The sequence below is a fragment of the Enoplosus armatus genome, chromosome 21, assembly GCF_043641665.1.
Source record: "Enoplosus armatus isolate fEnoArm2 chromosome 21, fEnoArm2.hap1, whole genome shotgun sequence".
In the NCBI taxonomy this organism is placed as follows: Eukaryota; Metazoa; Chordata; class Actinopteri; order Centrarchiformes; family Enoplosidae; genus Enoplosus; species Enoplosus armatus.
This window is the reverse complement of record NC_092200.1, coordinates 17,410,303-17,427,825: the sequence shown is the minus strand read 5'-3', so window position 1 is coordinate 17,427,825 and position 17,523 is coordinate 17,410,303. Positions and strand designations below refer to the sequence as shown.

Below are 17,523 nucleotides of genomic sequence, written 5' to 3'. Positions count from 1 at the left end.
CGCGTGCACGTGGTTTTGGCTTGTGTTCAAATTGTGCGAGATGAAAGGAATCTAAATACTACAGCGACACCTGCCATTCATGTTATTACAGTAATAATCTTTCATGGGAGGATATACAGAAGTCCTTCAGCTCCTCCTTGGCCGCAGGCGGCACATTGAAAGCTTCTGCTGACCCCTGCTGGCTGCCGTAGATGCTGCACATTATACCCTGCTGTACAGAGGCTATTTTTTAACCTCTGTAGGTGTCATCAGTCTGGAGCCAACACAAAGAAACCACACGTTCAGAGGTCTAGCTGTTAGCAGAGACAGTTCCCCTCTACATTTCTGAGATGGTTTTTATTTAAATACCTCTTCGCGGCCCGAAGAGCTTCAATATGCCACAAAATGGAAACAAATGAAAACAGATTTGTGCAGCAGAACTTTTGTTTTTCTTCTTTTTGTACCTCATTAATAATCTCTATCATCAAGTGATCGCTAAGATTCATGGTGTGACCTACCCAACAACACCCTCGCCAAGCCACAACAGCAATGTGTGCATCTTTTGTTTGAGGTTGAAGCGAAGCTGCCAGAGGACAGCATCTATATGGAAAAACAGAGGGTGCCGCTTGCCTCCAGTTCAGCACCTGCTCCTTAAGTGCAGGGACGAGTCTCGGTCCACATGGTGGCACCGCAGACCGCTCAAGAGAAGAAGAGGCGTTTTGGTGCTCTGCCTTGGTGATGAGTGACCGCCTCTGCTCATTCTTTTAAGCGTAGCTGTGGACACTGGTACTGACATACAGCGTGTACATGTTGTCATCAGTCAGTATGCCAGGTCAAATCTTTCACATCCGCCCCCCCCCCCCATTCACTGATCTGATTTACAGTGTAATGGAGCACAGAGTGACCGGGGAACACTTGACCCTTTCCGTCCAGCGGAGCGACCAGGAGAGTCCAGGTGAAACTAACACCTATTTCTATGAATCCAGCGAAATCTATAGCTGACCTTGACCTCTGACCCCCCCCCCCCCCCCCCCCCCCCACACACACACACACACACACACACCACACACACACACACACACACACTGTCTACAGCGATCAATAAACTACGGCATTCTTTCTCAGTGTCACCATGTGACTATTCTGTTCATTCATGACATGCGCTCTCTGAACCCCCCCTTCAGTCCCGCCCTGGCCACAGCTGGATTTGTGTTCAGTCTGAGCATCAGAGTGAACGCCTTCGCTTTTCTTCTCACACATTCATTGATTTTTTTTATTTTAATGTATTTGTTGAGCAGCTGAACGTCAGATATGCGAGTATTTATCACAGACTGAGTGCGTTTTCAACAAAAGTAGGCCTATGGGACTTGTTATTTTAAACAATAGTCTAATTCCTAGTTGTAGTTTTTTATTTATTTTTTTTGACTTTGTTTTGAACACACAGCTGCGGTTTGATTCCGCACTACTTTACGCAGCTGAAGTTCTGATGAGCTGCAACTGCCAGGTCCAGGTGCGCTGTGACTACACTTGAGGACTACTTTAACACAGCCTCCCCCCCCACCCCCACCCCCCGGCTCCCTGCTGGATTTAGCTTCTGTGTCTGTCAGGCGGTAAAGGTAGGACGAGGCGCTCCAGTCACCCTCAGCTGCGGAGATGGCGGACGCGGCGCAGACCTGCATCAAGGTGGTGTGCCGTTTCAGGCCGCTGAACAGCGCGGAGGTGGCCCGGGGAGACAAGTACATCCCGAAGTTTCAAGGCGATGAATGTGTGCACATTGCGGTGAGTGTGTTTCTCTACGCACAGCTCTGGGATCAGAGGCTAAACGGAACTCAGCGCTCCACGTCAGAAAACGACCAATAAAGAACATGGTGTATATATATATATATATATATATAACTGTATTACTGATCATGCGGATTGATGTTGTCCTTAGTTCTGGCTTTAAAATGTGGATTTTGATTGAAATGTCAGTTAAGCCACGTTTGTACATGTGGAACACTGGACAGAACTCGGTGCAAAATTCTAACAATTTAAAGAACGATACCTCAGAACGCATGGTTCAACACGTTTTCTGAATCACTTAAGCTGCAAAGGGGAGAACATGTCGTTGTGGTAGTTCAGTGGCTTCAGTGGGGTTGAAGCTCATATTTCTTAGGTTTCCCAGGGGGCGACGAAGCTGTGCGTAACCCTGCTCATCCGGACGCGCTTTTTGCGCTTTTACGCACGGAAGTTGGCAGCAGCAAAGTGTCAGTGTAAAGATATCTCAGTGTCAGTTTGTCAAGATCAGCTTCGCGCTGTCAGACTTTTCTTCCACTCTAACCAGTCTTGGCTTTAATCTAGTCTGAATGCCACATTTCATCCCCTTCACCTCTCACTTTTTATTTTGTTTTTAGCTCCAGCTTCATCCGCGCCTCACCAGCCTCAGCAGCGCTTTGGTGGCTGGTGCTAACCCTTAGCATGGGTCATAATGCTAATGCTGGCATGCTAACATGTTAGCGTGCTATGCTTGCGTAGAGATGAAGCTCAATACTGAATCTGGATAAGCTGAAATCCTCATGCCTGCTCTCTTGCAAATTGTCGCCCTTTCCAGCCCTTTCTGTCTGCTGTGTCAACAAGATCCAATCATCATGTCCCCTGAGTTCCAGACATGAGAAGTGCAAATCAGATGGATGTTCTACTCCGCCAAGTGGTTTATAGCAGTCTAATGCCTCTCGGCTACTCAAACACGCTCTTTACAGCAGACATTTACAGTACACGTGATGTCCAGACTGGGTCAGAGTTTCTGTCCCTCACCACACCAAAGATTGCTGTAATGTCCACACACTTTGTCTTGTTTGTTGCCCCACCACGGAGCACGCAGACAGTACATTATGCTTGACCTCATGTGTTGTGCAGAGTGTGTTGAAGTGTGCAGGGGACAGGGTACGTGTCAGTAGACGGACACAGTAGACGCAGTGGCACTGACCGAGAACCCAAAAGCATGCGATGGAGAGACAAACTGAACAAGTGCTCGACTGTACGGAGCTGAACCGTCTGTTTGACTCAGCAGTTTAACTTGATTTCCCGCTTATTCAATTGACAATCTGATGTAAATGCTGAAATGTCGAGAAAACCCCCCCCCCATAAAGTAGCACAAGTGGAGAACAGCAACGTCTGTCTAAGTAGTTCATGTTAGCTAACATTGGCCCCCATAAGCTACAGTCCAAGTAAGGCTGCAGCAGAATAACCCCCCCCCCCCCCCCCCCCCCATCAGAGTGTATCACATTGAACAAGGCTCCGTTTTAGTGCCGATGAATTCAACTTTTCGCCTGTGAGAAGGAGCAGAATGTCCTTTCTTCTGTCAGAAGTCTTTGGTTTTATAAAATAAGCGAGTCACGGCAAGTTAGAACTCAAAGTGCATCCCCTGGTCTGTACTTTCTCCACCTGCACAGTGTACATACACATGTACAGTAAGCTGTTATAGTGCTCTCACACATACATGAGCATACTGTCAACCCCCCCCCCCCCCCACCTCTTTTATTCTGAAGTCTTATTGTCACCATGAACACATGCTGACTGAACACACTGAATTTTTTTCCCCCTTACCGTTTATTAATCTGTGTGTGTGTGTGTGTGTGTGTGTGTGTGTGTGTGTGTCGGCCTGTGGCTGTGCAGCAATATGGAAGTTCACGTGGGCGCTCATCACTGCCTGTCTCTCCTTCACAGGGTAAACCGTACTATTTTGACCGCGTTTTCCAGTCCAACACAACTCAGGAGCAATTCTACAACGCCGTGGCTCAGAAGATTGTCAGAGGTGGGATGTACAGTAGAATGCAGATGTAGCCTCAGTGGCTGACACTCTAAAAAACCCCCCCTGGAAATACAAGCCTGAACCTCAACACTAAACATGTTATGTCTTTGTCTTGATGTGTACAGATGTTCTGGAGGGCTACAATGGGACAATATTTGCCTATGGGCAGACATCCTCTGGAAAAACACACACAATGGAGGTAGTATAGTATCAGCTGTCGCTTTTTCTACGGGACAAGAAATACAAAAAAATGGTGTCTGAAAAGCCTGAAGTTCCGTATGTCTTGTTTATACTCTTTTATTTCATTGTCTCCTAAAGGGGAAACTCCATGACACAGACATGATGGGAGTCATTCCCAGAATTGTCCAAGACATCTTCAACTACATTTATTCCATGGACGAGAACCTGGAGTTTCACATCAAAGTATGTTAACATCTCACTCGGGTGCTCAGGTTCTTCAACGTCATACTGTTCGCTTAAGTCTCACTGGAAGCTTTTGCTTTGCAGGTTTCATATTTTGAAATCTATTTGGACAAAATCCGAGACTTGTTGGACGGTATGTTTTGGGCCTCCCTTTTGGGCTTCTTATCGTTCATGACCCTGATGCAAACAACGCGGTTTCCTTCCGACATGATGTTTACTCTCCGTCTCCTCCACAGTAAAAAAGACCAACCTGTCTGTACACGAGGACAAAAACAGGGTGCCCTACGTCAAGGTGAGACATGTGGGGGTTTATTTTTAGGTTGAGAAATTTTATTTGTTCAGCCACAAGCTTGTCCCAGCCGGCTGTAAGGCAGTCGCTATGACATGACATAAGAGGACATGATCAAAACACTGGCTGTGCGAGATGAGATGAGGGTATACGTCACCTGCTCAATACAGACTTTTACAATTGTATCATGTTCTCAACTAAAGGTTTTATATATATATATATATAGATGGAGGAATGAAGAGACAGAAGACTAAAAGAATGAAGTAATAAGATCACTCTCCCTTCGTGTCTTTCTCTCTGAAAGCATTGGCCTGACACAGCATGTCATAGTCTCCTCAGCCAATAATTGTCTCTCTGTAAAGCCGGCCCGCTGCCGCGGGGGTGCTGTGCTGAACACAGCGTTTCCTTGTGATTCCATGTGTCCCCAGGGGTGTACCGAGCGTTTTGTGTGCAGTCCTGACGAGGTCATGGACGCCATAGACGAAGGCAAAAACAACAGACACGTGGCCGTCACAAGTGAGTTCAGACACTGAGCGCCTTCAGTGCTGCTGCCTCTCATGGGTTCAACCTCACCGGGTCTCCTGACTGCAGCGAGACTCCCATCAGCCAGGACACTGTCTGTGCTCCACGCAGAGGCAAAATAAAGACAGAAAAGTGAATGGAAAATAGGCATGGTTCATGATGCACACTATGAGTCGTCTGATCCCGGACGCTTGGCTTCAACCGTAGCTAAACTGCATTTAATTATAGTCTTCGGTGCATCTTCGGACTGTCTTTGATTTCTCAGTTTGATTTCACATAACTTTTTTTGCATCCAGTATTTTCTACAATGAAAACTTTGTCATCATCTTGCCGCTAAACATCAGTCAGCTATGTTTGTATTACAACAGAACATTAGTTTCCAATTTTTGGTCCCAGCATTTACTCAAACAACAAAAGTTTTTTGAGCTCCCTGAGTGCTGCGTTTCCCATAATGCAACTGGGTAGCATCTTTTAGTAGACCTTCCCTGCCTGGTAAACGCCCATGTCTTCAAACTTCCACACTTCCAGACTTTAACCCTCATGACATCACTGTGACATTGTCGGGGTTATGTTCTCAGACTGGACAAAGTCTCCTCCAGAGACACAGAAGACATTATACAACATGCTGAGGGCCAGTTAACAGATCTTCATGTGTAAAATTGGCGGAGTGTCCCTTTTAAGGCCATATGTAATTCATTATTATGGTATTGCCACTGTACATGCTCATATGCTGCATGTGACGGCTCATCAGTGCATCCACTTGTTTCTACAAACGCACATTTCTCGAAGATACTTGAGTTTTTATTAAAAACAGGTTGATAAGAAGGACGATAATTCGTATGCCATAAGTACAAACACATTGATTTCTTAATGATTTTCAATAGGTTTGTCAGTTTACTTAATAAGACTATTTAAGTCCGAGCCACATCAACAGCTAATCAAGTCCTTTCTGTGTATAGAGTCCTAAAAACCTCTTCATCCTCTTGCAACATGTGGCAAATCCTGCAATTACAGTACGAATGTCTTGATAAATAATGCTAATAATGTGTAATCTGCGTGCATTTGTTTGTGTGTGTCAGACATGAACGAGCACAGTTCCCGGAGTCACAGCATCTTCCTCATCAACATCAAGCAGGAAAACACTCAGACGGAACAGAAACTCACCGGCAAGCTCTACCTCGTCGATCTGGCTGGGAGTGAGAAAGTACGTTGACAACCCCCCACCCACCAACCCCACCCCAATTCTCTCCGTCTCCCTCTCTTTGCCTCTGTACCTTCACAGTTCCTGCATTTGCATTTTCCGTCCATTTTCTTCTAAATGATCATCACAGCACATCACATCTTCGTAAACGGCACTTTCTGACCGTTCGGAGGGTCACGGCAAAGACTGCGATCAGCCGTAATGTCAGCCGAGCAGAGTTACCCTGTCAAATGATAACTGTGTTCCTGTGTTTGTGCGTTTCAAAGGTGGGTAAAACTGGAGCCGAGGGCACGGTGCTGGACGAAGCCAAGATGATTAACAAGTCCCTGTCTTCACTGGGAAATGTCATTTCAGCTCTGGCAGAGGGCTCGGTGAGACAATCAGCGCTCCCTGGGGGATGTGTGGCTTTCAGAGGGCAATGGACCTGTGCTCCCGTTATAACTGCCATTACTTAGCGTGCGCAGGGGGAAGATTGTGATTCAGAGTTGTTGATTAGGATTCCCACAAAGGAGAAAGACGTAAACACAGACTGCAGTTATTCTGAAAATGTCAATTTCTTAAAACAAATGGAAAGATCCAAATTTTTATAAGGTTTGGTAATATGATCTTGTATATATATTCAAAATAAGTATACAAAGTATACTCCATGTGTGCCCTGTGTCCTCTCTCAGAGCTACGTACCATACAGAGACAGTAAGATGACCAGGATCCTGCAGGACTCTCTAGGAGGGAACTGTCGGACCACCATGGTCATCTGCTGCTCACCTTCCTCTTTCAATGACGCTGAGACCAAGTCCACACTGCTGTTTGGACAGAGGCATGCAAACACACACACACACACACACACACACACCTAACGAGAGACAACTAAGTCTGTATACCACACTGCATGGAAATCATGGGAATGATTCTTTATGTACGGTAACATGGTAACACAGCCGTAGATACATGTAACTGACCTGGAAACAAAGAATTGTATAATAACATTGACAAATACAGTATATTAAATGTAAATCTGTCCCATCGCGGCTGAGAATCACTTAAAAATCTGCTCCGATAACAATCCAGCGTGTCAGATCGCTGCTTCACTGCTTTTTGGCTAAACTAGTAGAGATTCTGATGCATCCAGTAGCCCATTTGTGGTTTTGCACAGCAGGTTATCACCCGCTATCTACAATGCATGTCAGACATAACTAGTTCTGCAAAAAAAACAAAAAACAGTAGCACTTTCCTGAAATGATTGGGCACAGAGACAAAAAAATAAAACAAAAAACAGGTTTCCATAATGGGTCTGTTCATGTGCCAGTGAGGGGTCATGTTCTTGTCGAGCTGCACCAGTCCCAGGGACTGGTCAGAACACTTGCTTCCAGTCTTATTGCCACTCTAAGCTAACCACCTGCTGGCTGTAGCTTCACATTTTTAGCCTACAGACCTGAGAGTGGAATCTATCGTCTCATCTAACTCTAGGCAAGAAAGCAAAGATTCCCAAAATGTCACACGGTCGTCTGCCCTAAGAGTACTTTTAAATATAAAACTATTTACAATTTTGGCTGGGCCACTGGGGTTGGTTATCTCATCGCTGACTAACCCTTAATGGATGAAAGTATGAAAGTGCAGCCTGTCAGGCTCTGCGGTGAATACCCACCTGGAAGTGGCCGGGCTGCCGACAGTCAAGCCAGGTCGCCGCCATTCTCTCTCAACCTTCCTGTCTCACCAGGGCAAAGACCATCAAGAACACGGTGTGTCTGAATGTGGAGCTGACCGCAGAGCAGTGGAAGAACAAGTGGGAGAAAGAGAAGGAGAAGAACAAGACGCTGAAAAGCACCGTCACCTGGCTGGAGACTGAGCTCAACCGCTGGAGGAACGGTGAGGACTACACTGTCCAATAACATCTCACGTATTGTATGCGCCACATTTTGACTTGAAACAGCGGTAGATGACTACATGCTCATCTGGAAATGTGTGGAAAAATCTATAGCACAAAATGTCCTCATCCTGATATACGCTGATTTTGGATATATTTCAAGAATCACTGAGGATAACTTGGCCTTTCTTGTTCACAGCATATGTTCTGTATTTCTCAGCTCCTGCCCCTGCTCCAGCTTATTTTCCCTGGTGTATTTTCAAAGAACTGACAAGAACCTTCCGATCGAGGCAGCAAAATATGCCCTGAAATGTAGATTTTTAAAAGGAATACAGTGTAGGAATCTTCCATATGCTCATGTAAATGAAAGATGATCGTGACTTTGGTGTATAATGGTTTGGATGAGATGAAAATAGCAACAAAACAGAACAAAAACAAAGTGACAAAACACTTTTAGAAGCATCTTTGTCTGAGTTTGTCGGAGCTGAATCACACACTGCTCCTATTTTGGGCTTCAAAAGGACATGCCTAAAGAAAGAGTCTTTTGTTTCAGTATTAGCGATGCCATGGCCACGTGGTGCAGTTCTCTTCAAAAGATGTGCACGATCATCGTGTCTGCCCACTAATCTAAGATCCCTTTCTGCTCCCCCCTTCTGCAGGAGAGAGTGTGCCGACGGAGGAGCAGTTTGATAAAGAAAAGGCCAAAGCAGAGGTCCAGGCCCTGGACAGCGCGCTCAACAATGACAAGGCGCCGCCCAAACCCGCCCTCAGCACCCTCCCTGGAGTCAAACTCACCGATGCAGAGAAAGAGAAGTGTGAGGCAGAGATGGCCAAGCTCTACAAAGAGCTGGATGACAAGGTGGGGAAAGATCCTCTAAACACATGTTTGGTTCACTGAGTGTGTCTTTTTTTTGCACGTGCTTATGGTGTTCGCGCGCACACACACCGAGCATGCGTGTAGCAGTGTATTGACCGTAGCGTGGTTTGATTGCTCAAGTCAGAAAGCTTTCATTGATCTCAGGTGGTGGCCACTCATCACGTTAAGACCACCTGAAATTGTCTAGTCAAGTACATTAATGCGTTATACATAAACGTAACAGAGATCTAAAATAATAATGTTGTTAAGCTGCACATACTTCATAAGTAGGTAGTGTGACTATATGCTATATGGTAGATACCAGCACAAGCAGATAAAATAAAAGGTTCTCAATGGGATGATAATTGATGGCGTTATTAATACACTTAACTACACATCCCTTTGGACAATATATGCTAATATTGTTTCATTATAATTTGATATTCTGAATCATTTTCCATTGAACCATTTTTGCATATATTTATTTTATTTATCATTAGGTATATCAGTTGTTTTTGGTGGCGGCTCTATGTGAAATGCTCATGCGCGAGACACCAAATCAGAAATATGGAGTCAAGTCGGAGTCGAGTCACAAATCTGGTGACGTCAGCTGGCTTTAGCGTCAATGTCTCGTGGCTTCACGTGGACTTTTGGCTTTTCTGTCCTCCCCGAGCTCAAAGATTATGTCTTTGAATCAATCAGCCAATCGCGTTGTGTAAATTTGAGGGAATGGTGAGTTTGGTTAGTGCAAACTAGCAAGGAGGCAACAGATGATACCCCAGACTCTAAACACAAAGTTTAGGACTTGGATTTCACTCGGGACTTAACCCAGGCCTTCATAGTCAAGGCGTGAGACTTCTGCACCACATATACCGTTGCAATGGAGAAACAACATCTTACTTTGCACATCGCATTGCCAACAAATGACTTTGTCTCCTGTCCCAGGCACTACCAATACATTCTGCCACGGCACTCTGCCTTCCTGTTAATAATCATCAATAATAATAATAATAATCATCATATAATGCGATGCTTCCAAAGCTTGGTCCGTCTCGCATGCAGTACTTCTGTTGGCCAGCAGATGGCGTGATTGTCTCCTGTTCAGTATCGCTTGTGGTTAATAGTGGCAGTAAATGAGTGATGTTTTATATTTCTCTTTTCCTCCCTCCTCTCCGCCGTCCTCCCCTTCCTCCAGGATGAGGAGATCAACCAGCAGTCTCAGATGGTGGAGAAATTGAACGAACAGATGTTGGACCAGGAGGAGGTGACACAACTGCCCCCTTCCTCTCCCCTCCCCACCCTCCCCAACTCACCCACTGTGTCTCAGCCCTCCAGCCGTTCCTGTTAGCACAAATCCAGTCTGACAGCTGATAACAGACCATTAGTAATCCTGCAGGAGAGGTCAGACTGGAACTCACCCTTAGCAAGCCACGGTTGAACCTCACAGATTGAACACATTTTAGCTGTACGGAAATGTATTTTGCAGATCCTGTTATGAATTTCAGACTCCCTTTTCAGCCCCCCTTCCCTTCCTAGACTGAGCATCACCGTCTTACATTCGCTCCCTGTCCTCACCCACAGCTCTTAGCCTCCTCCCGCCGGGATCACGACACCCTGCAGACAGAACTAAACCGGCTGCTGGCGGAGAACGAAGCGTCCAAGGAGGAGGTGAAGGAGGTGCTGCAAGCCCTGGAGGAACTGGCTGTCAACTACGACCAGAAGAGTCAGGAAGTTGAGGACAAAGCACAAGAGTTTGAGGCTCTCAGTGAGGAGCTGAACCAGAAATCGGTACTTTTTAAAAACAAAAAAATTTATCTGAATCCATTGGAAATGATGACACTGATTACACCTTGTATCGCCCTGTAAGCCGTTTATTTATACATCATTCCTTCTCACCCGCCACCACCAGAGCTCCTTAGCCTCCATTGACTCTGAACTCCAGAAGCTGAAGGAGATGACCAACCACCAGAAGAAGAGGGTCACTGAGATGATGTCATCTTTACTCAAAGACCTGGCTGAGATAGGCATCGCCGTGGGAAGCAACGACATTAAGGTTACCAGTCACCTAGTGATGATGTGTGGTTTCCAATTCGGAAATATGCTAGAAGAAATTGACATTTTGGCAGAGCAACAATAGCCTGTAACTGTAATGACATGCTGAATTCAATGACATTACCAGCTTGTTCACCATAGCGGCTGAAACATCCCCTGCCTGCTTCACATGTGTCCTTCGGGTCACATGCTTCCAGTTTACTGTCTTTGTGTGCATCGTGCTCCTGTAATGTGGAACTGTATGCCCTTTGGTCTGCTCATTTGCAATCCATTCATCATCACCAAGTCCCCAGGCAATGCTGAAACCAGGGATGTATTTTTTGCGTAGGGCTGCAACAAACAATTACTCATGCTGTCATTTAATCAGTCATTTAGTTTATGAAATGTCAGAAACAGTGGAAACAGCCACTCTACAATTTTCCGAACAAGGGGTCTTTATTCAATTGTTTGTTTTGTCCAACCAACAGCCAACATTTTTACTTTATCATCACAAAAAGAGAGAAGCAAATCCTCACAATTAGTTGCCAGTAATCCTTATGTCAATCGACTAATCAATTCATTGATTTTAGCTCCATGATTAATCACTGAGTTTGTTTAGTAATTATTAATTCTGTAAATATCTGTAAATTGTGTTAAATCACAATTCCTCATGACCCAAAGTTACATCTTCAGGTTATTTGTTTTGTCCAAGCAACAGTCAAACCCAGTAAAACCCTGGGGGGGGGCGTGATTGTATAGTTGTGACATCACAACCTCACGGAAGTCCCGGCGGCTCGTTTAAAGGCACAGTGTCTGAATACGGGCTGTGTGCGTTTCTCCGTGGACTGAGCGTTTTGATACTGTCCCAGTATTTATACAGCACCGACACCTGCACCAGTCAGCCAAAACTGTGCAGCCAGGCTTTCTGTATATTTAGCTGTAATGGTCAGTCAGTGGTTTCCTGTTAATCACTGGTAGAAATATGCAAAAGACACGTTCATTTGAAAGGTACTTACTGTTACTTATAGCTATGCAGATGAAATGACAAAAACAACACATCTTCTGAGGCCTAATTACTCTGTTTTCTCCGACGTCTCAGCACCAAGAGAGCAGTGGCCTCATTGACGAGGAGTTCACTGTGGCCCGTCTCTACATCAGCAAGATGAAGTCAGAAGTGAAGACGATGGTGAAGCGCAGCAAGCAGCTGGAGAGCACCCAGGCGGAGAGCACCCATAAGGTGGAGGAGATGGAGATAGAGCTGACTGCCTGCCAGCTCCGCATCTCCCAGGTGACTGCCGCTCACCACCACTGCCTCCGTCATCGTGGATACTGTCACCATAGTGACCAATATGGCGGTGGATCAGAATGGCAGATTATGTCGTTATCAATCAAGCAGCGGTTTAACAGGCGGATGGGCTTTTCATTCTTTCATGTCTAACACTGTTTGTCCTGGGTTTAAGAAGAACTGTCATGGAGTTTGTGAGTTTGAACCACATGTGATGGCTTTTTCATTTTCCTGTTGGTGTCCAGCACGAAGCCAAAATCAAGTCCCTGACGGACTCCGTCCAGAATGTGGAGCAGAAGAAAAGACATCTGGAGGAAACTGTGGACTCGCTCAACGAGGAGATAGTCAGGATCAAAGCCCAAGGTGATCTTATTAAGTTATTACGCTGCCATAAAAACAAATCCAGCGTTAACCCTTTAATGGTCGTGATATCTTGTTGAACGATGTGTTGTACTTAACATGGCTGAGCCGTCCTTAGCACTCGACTGAAAAGTGTTAGGCCCAAAAACTCCCCAGGGTGCACTGCGGTTTTTCAGACCTAGACCTGTTTAAACGGCTTTCTGCATCAGAAAAATTGCACTTGGAGGGTTGGAGGTTTTTCTTTGTTTAATATCTGAGGGCTAACTGAACAGAAGGATGTAAAAGAATGCCCCCCAAAAAGTCTCACTGGTTCAGTCTTACAAAAACAGAATATTTCTATGGAATTCAAGGTTTTCTCAGAATAAAATTGTTTTTAGTACGATAAATATAATGTTATTCCGTTATATATTTGTTGAAATGATCATATCTGTGTCATTTTTCTGACGTCTTTGGATGTTTTCAATGACAATACAGTCACTGGTGAGGTAAATCCAGGTTGCCACTTCTAATATCGGTGATAATGATTCAACACAGACTAATACAACAGTGGTGGATATCTTCCACCAATACAGAGTTTTCTTGGGTTTGAATACAAGTCAGCGATGGTTTGTAGAATACAATGGGAAGAGGATAAATCTCTCCGAAAAAATACTGAGCTGTTGCACCGAAACACAGATGAACAAGTCTGACGTAGTTCTGCAAAGACTGAACTGCATAGTATGTGACCTTGTTGTTTTTATTTGACCATTAGTTGAATTTGCATGTTATTTATTCACACATTGCTCTTCTATCATTAAAAAAAACTCTCAAAACATTATGTAAAAATAGTTAAACTTTTCCTGGTTGGGAACATTACAGGTTGCAGGAGCTGTAGCAGTATTCAGAGTGCTAGTGATGCCTTGTCAATGTTTTTTTTTTTTTTTAAATCTCCTTCTAGAGAAAGTCAACACCATGGAGAAGGAGAATGAGATCCAGTCTGCAAATGAAGTCAAGGTACTGTACCACTAAGCTGTCCCTCACATGCGCGGCCTCCGACTATAAATTGTGACTACAGCCGTATGCTTGTGTGTCCTTCAGGAAGCTGTGGAGAAGCAGATCCAGTCTCACAGAGAGACCCATCAGAAACAGATCAGCAGCCTGAGGGACGAGCTGGACAAGAAAGAGAAGCTCATGACAGAGCTGGAGGAGTAAGACGCAACGGCACCACCAAACTCTTCTCTCTCTCTCTCTCTCTCTCTGAATGTGAGTTCTGTACTGATACTGTTACTGACATCTGTGCAGTCTGAACCAGAAGATCATGCTGGAGCAGGAGAGGCTGAGGGTGGAGCACGAGAGGCTCAAGGCTGGCGACCAGGAGAAGAGCCGCCAGCTGCAAGAGCTCACGTAATGCTTCTACATGTCGTCTCACTACGGCCAGTTTCCCATTATACTATGTGCATTCATCAAGAATCCATTTTACATTCTGCAGGATGCTGCAGGACAGACGGGAGCAGGCCAAACAGGACCTGAAGGGACTGGAGGAGACTGTGGTCAGTGACTGGCATGTCCATTTAAATCTGTATTAAATTAAAGAGTGAGTTTGCCTTTTTTTTTTTTTTTTTAAACTACAATGGAGGTAAATGGAATCTCATTTAATTTTGTTTTTTTTCAATTCAACTGCAACATGTGGAACCAGAGAAAAGGTCCCATTTATTCGTGATAATCCAATATTTCTATGCTGTGACCACCAGCAAGTACAAAAAAAAAATTTTTTTTTTAATTATATTCATCAGTTTCTATGTTTAGCGCAAATGAGCAAAAGGCACAAATGTGTTGGCTATGCCTTCTTCGTGTGCAGTAGATATTCAGCTTCAGGATTGACGCTGTGTCCCAAATCCATACTACATACTAATTCTAGGCAGGTTTTGAGTATGCAGTGGTTTCTCCCACAATGCAACGCACAAAGGAAATGGAGGAGCGTCTCACAGCTGGAAAAAATGTAAACAAATTGTGGATGGTAGTAAAACGGCTTCCGTAGCACCTTTACAGAACCTAAAAACATGTTGCTGTCTCCTGGTACACATATTGCATCATTTCCTGTTGAGTGTGTTGATTTTTTTTGTAGTACAGTAACTGCAAAAAAAAACAGTACACTACACAGTACTACAAAATTGGAGTATACTGTATGCACTTAGTATGTAGTAGTATGGATCTGGGTCGAATCAGTTCATCACCAACAGCTGTGTCAAGTTGGCTATTTCTGGTGAGATAGGTGTCCGTAGCGTTGCCTTACGGAAAACCAAGGACACTTCCCGACATTAATTTCCAGAAGTACATCAATCGGAGAAGAGTGCACACCTTAAAAACTGTGCAGAGGTTATGCAGGCAGACCACGTTTACAGATATTAACTTTTATTAGGGAGTCGAATGGGCAATTCTAAAACGATACCAATACCAGCACCACCATCATGAGTTACCGTAGAATAATAAAGTGCAAATAATCCACAAATTGAGTTGACAGGGCACTGACATTAACTGGAGTCGTAGCATTTCATGAGAAAATCCAAAAAGCCCCACTCTCTCTGGAGTACCACCTGTATGTGATTGGGTCACTTTTCTCTATTCCAATATGCTGGAGATGGGTGACTGACGGCTAAATTATGTTCTCAGATTCTTCTTCTTCTTTTTATTGATGGAGCCGTGAGAGTGGAGCGAAATTCTATTCACTACACTATTATTGGTCACAGGTTAATTAATCTCAGGGGAGCATATCTCAAAACCTGGACAAATAGTTGGGTGAACCGGCCCTTTTAATATCCGCAGACTGTTCTTTTCCTTGACTTGACACAGGCCCGAGAGCTGCAGACGCTCCACAACCTCAGGAGGCTTTTCGTCCAAGACTTGGCCACTAGAGTCAAAAAGGTAAAAGTCCTGACAGTATGTACATATGCTCATTGGGCTTTATCACTGTAATCACCACCCTGTCATCTGGTTTTGGTTGTGGTTTAATCTCCTATCTAGTGTAATGTCACATGAGCTCTTGTTGCATTTACCTGGAAATGAGACTAACGGATCCATATTGCTCTCATGCACCGGCAGCACTGCATTTCATTTGCACCGTGATGAAATGTTAATGAATCCGGGGCACACAACAGAAAGTGTCTGCGATAACTAGGCCGTTTGATTCTTCAAAGGTAGCAGCTGTAAATTAGGGACCCAGGCCGTCAGCGGTGGGAGGGGGGGGGGCTCATCTCCAGCCCTCAGGCTGGGGCTTGAAGAGACAAACAAAGGTGAAGCAGGATTTCCTGGAAGATGGCTAATATGCCACGGTGTTGTACCCATCTAAAATCTATCATTATAGTTATTTAGCCGCCAAGGGATGCTTTGGATACGGGGGTTTTGGTCACAGATTTCTTTAGGTTTAGACACTGGGTTGGTGGAATTGGATGCAACAAATCCGTTGTACACAGGTAAATTGATAAGTGAATGCTGAGGTAAAACATTGAAATCAGTGTACAGATAAAGCTGTGTGTGTCGTGCTTGAGCAGAATGCTCAGACGGATGACACAGGAGACAGCGCCGCTCAGAAACAGAAGATCTCCTTCCTGGAGAACAACCTCGAGCAACTCACCGTGGTTCACAAGCAGGTAAAAATATGTCCAAACACACTATTACACACACAGGGCTTCCTCCCTAAACCAATCACAGAGGTGACTTCCACAAGATTCTGTATCTGAAGGCTACACGCCCCCTCTGCGTCCCCTCACTCTCTGTGTCTGTAGCTGCTGCGGGACAACGCCGACCTTCGCGGGGAGATTCCCAAACTGGAGAAGCGCCTGCGGGCCACCGCCGAGCGGGTCAAACCCCTGGAGGCCGCTCTGAAGGAGGCCCTAGAGAGCGCAGCCCGTGAGCGAAAGCGCTACCAGCAGGAGGTGGAGCGCATTAAGGACACCATCAAGCCCAAAAACATGGGCAGGAGAGCCTCCATAGGTAGGTAGACACACACACACACACACACACACATGGAACTATATCTTGCACAGGACTAAACATCCTGAAAATGTGTAGATAATATGCTAATATGTTGTTAAAAACTGTAAAGTACAGATAAATTCAGTCCAAGAGTCAAAGCCAAAGAGTATTTTGAGGCGACAGACGAGCATCAAATCTTCAGTTCAGGGAATAGTTTGGCAGTTTGGGAAATACGCTTCTTCGCTTTCTTGCCGAGAGTTAGATGACAACGTCGACGCCACTCTCAGGTGTGTGCGTTGAATATGGAGCTCCGGTCAGGAGGCGATTAGCTTAGCTTCGCAGAAGAGGACTAGAAGAAGCTCACCAATCAACATGTTCTATGCCCTTTGTTTGATGTGTACACAAACAGAAATGTAAAAAGGACAATTTGATAAATAAATGTTGTTCGTCAAGAAATAGTTCCACCACATGGCTCCTGCTAAAACCCCAAAGTGTCATGCTTGTGTACAGATTAAACAAAGGAGATATAACATGTAAATTGGTGAGCTTTAGGTGGTAGGTGTTTTTTTTTTTTTTTTTTTACTTTGGACAGAGCCAGGCTAACTACTTCCCCTCGTTTCCAGTCTTTATGCTAAGCTAGGCTAAATCCCCCTGTGCTCTAGCTCCAAACTTAACACACAGATCTAACTCTCAGGAAGAAGGCAAACAAGCGTATTTCCCAACGAGCCAAACTGTTCCCTTTAAATCCAAACAAAGAAATGAAAACTGGTATGTATGCTCTGAACAACATCTGATGTCTCAACCTGCTCTCTGTATGTGACCCGTGTTATCTCTCTGTGTCCAACCCCAGCCAAGCCCATCAGACCGGGCCAGTTGCCAGGAGCTTCTCCCATAAACCCCAGCGTCAACAGGTCCAACCTCATCCAGAACAACCAGCCTGCCGGCATCAAGGGAGGAGGCAACATCAGGTAA

The 17,523-nt window shown here is 45.0% G+C and overlaps 1 protein-coding gene across 1 annotated transcript; it reads left to right on the top strand.

The window, feature by feature from the left end:
- Positions 1-1,632: 1,632 nt before the first annotated feature.
- Positions 1,633-17,523, top strand: LOC139304479 (kinesin-1 heavy chain-like). Its single transcript, XM_070928413.1, has 25 exons — positions 1,633-1,758; positions 3,685-3,772; positions 3,895-3,968; positions 4,088-4,192; positions 4,277-4,325; positions 4,429-4,484; positions 4,910-4,997; positions 6,083-6,207; positions 6,471-6,575; positions 6,876-7,021; positions 7,922-8,070; positions 8,728-8,927; positions 10,120-10,188; positions 10,506-10,712; positions 10,834-10,977; positions 12,055-12,243; positions 12,486-12,603; positions 13,538-13,593; positions 13,678-13,787; positions 13,882-13,983; positions 14,069-14,129; positions 15,430-15,507; positions 16,128-16,226; positions 16,362-16,569; positions 17,402-17,523. Exons 1-25 carry the CDS (start codon positions 1,633-1,635, stop codon positions 17,521-17,523), a joined length of 2,874 nt encoding a protein of 957 aa, XP_070784514.1.

What these genes read in the sequence shown, in the direction of transcription:
- LOC139304479 (XM_070928413.1), top strand. Translation starts at nt 1,633, where the DNA reads ATGGCGGACGCGGCGCAGACCTGCATCAAGGTGGTGTGCCGTTTCAGG. An exon ending in ATGAATGTGTGCACATTGCG is followed by an intron (nt 1,759 to 3,684) that starts GTGAGTGTGTTT and finishes TCTCCTTCACAG; the next exon opens with GGTAAACCGTACTATTTTGA. An exon ending in CAGACACGTGGCCGTCACAA is followed by an intron (nt 4,998 to 6,082) that starts GTGAGTTCAGAC and finishes TGTGTGTGTCAG; the next exon opens with ACATGAACGAGCACAGTTCC.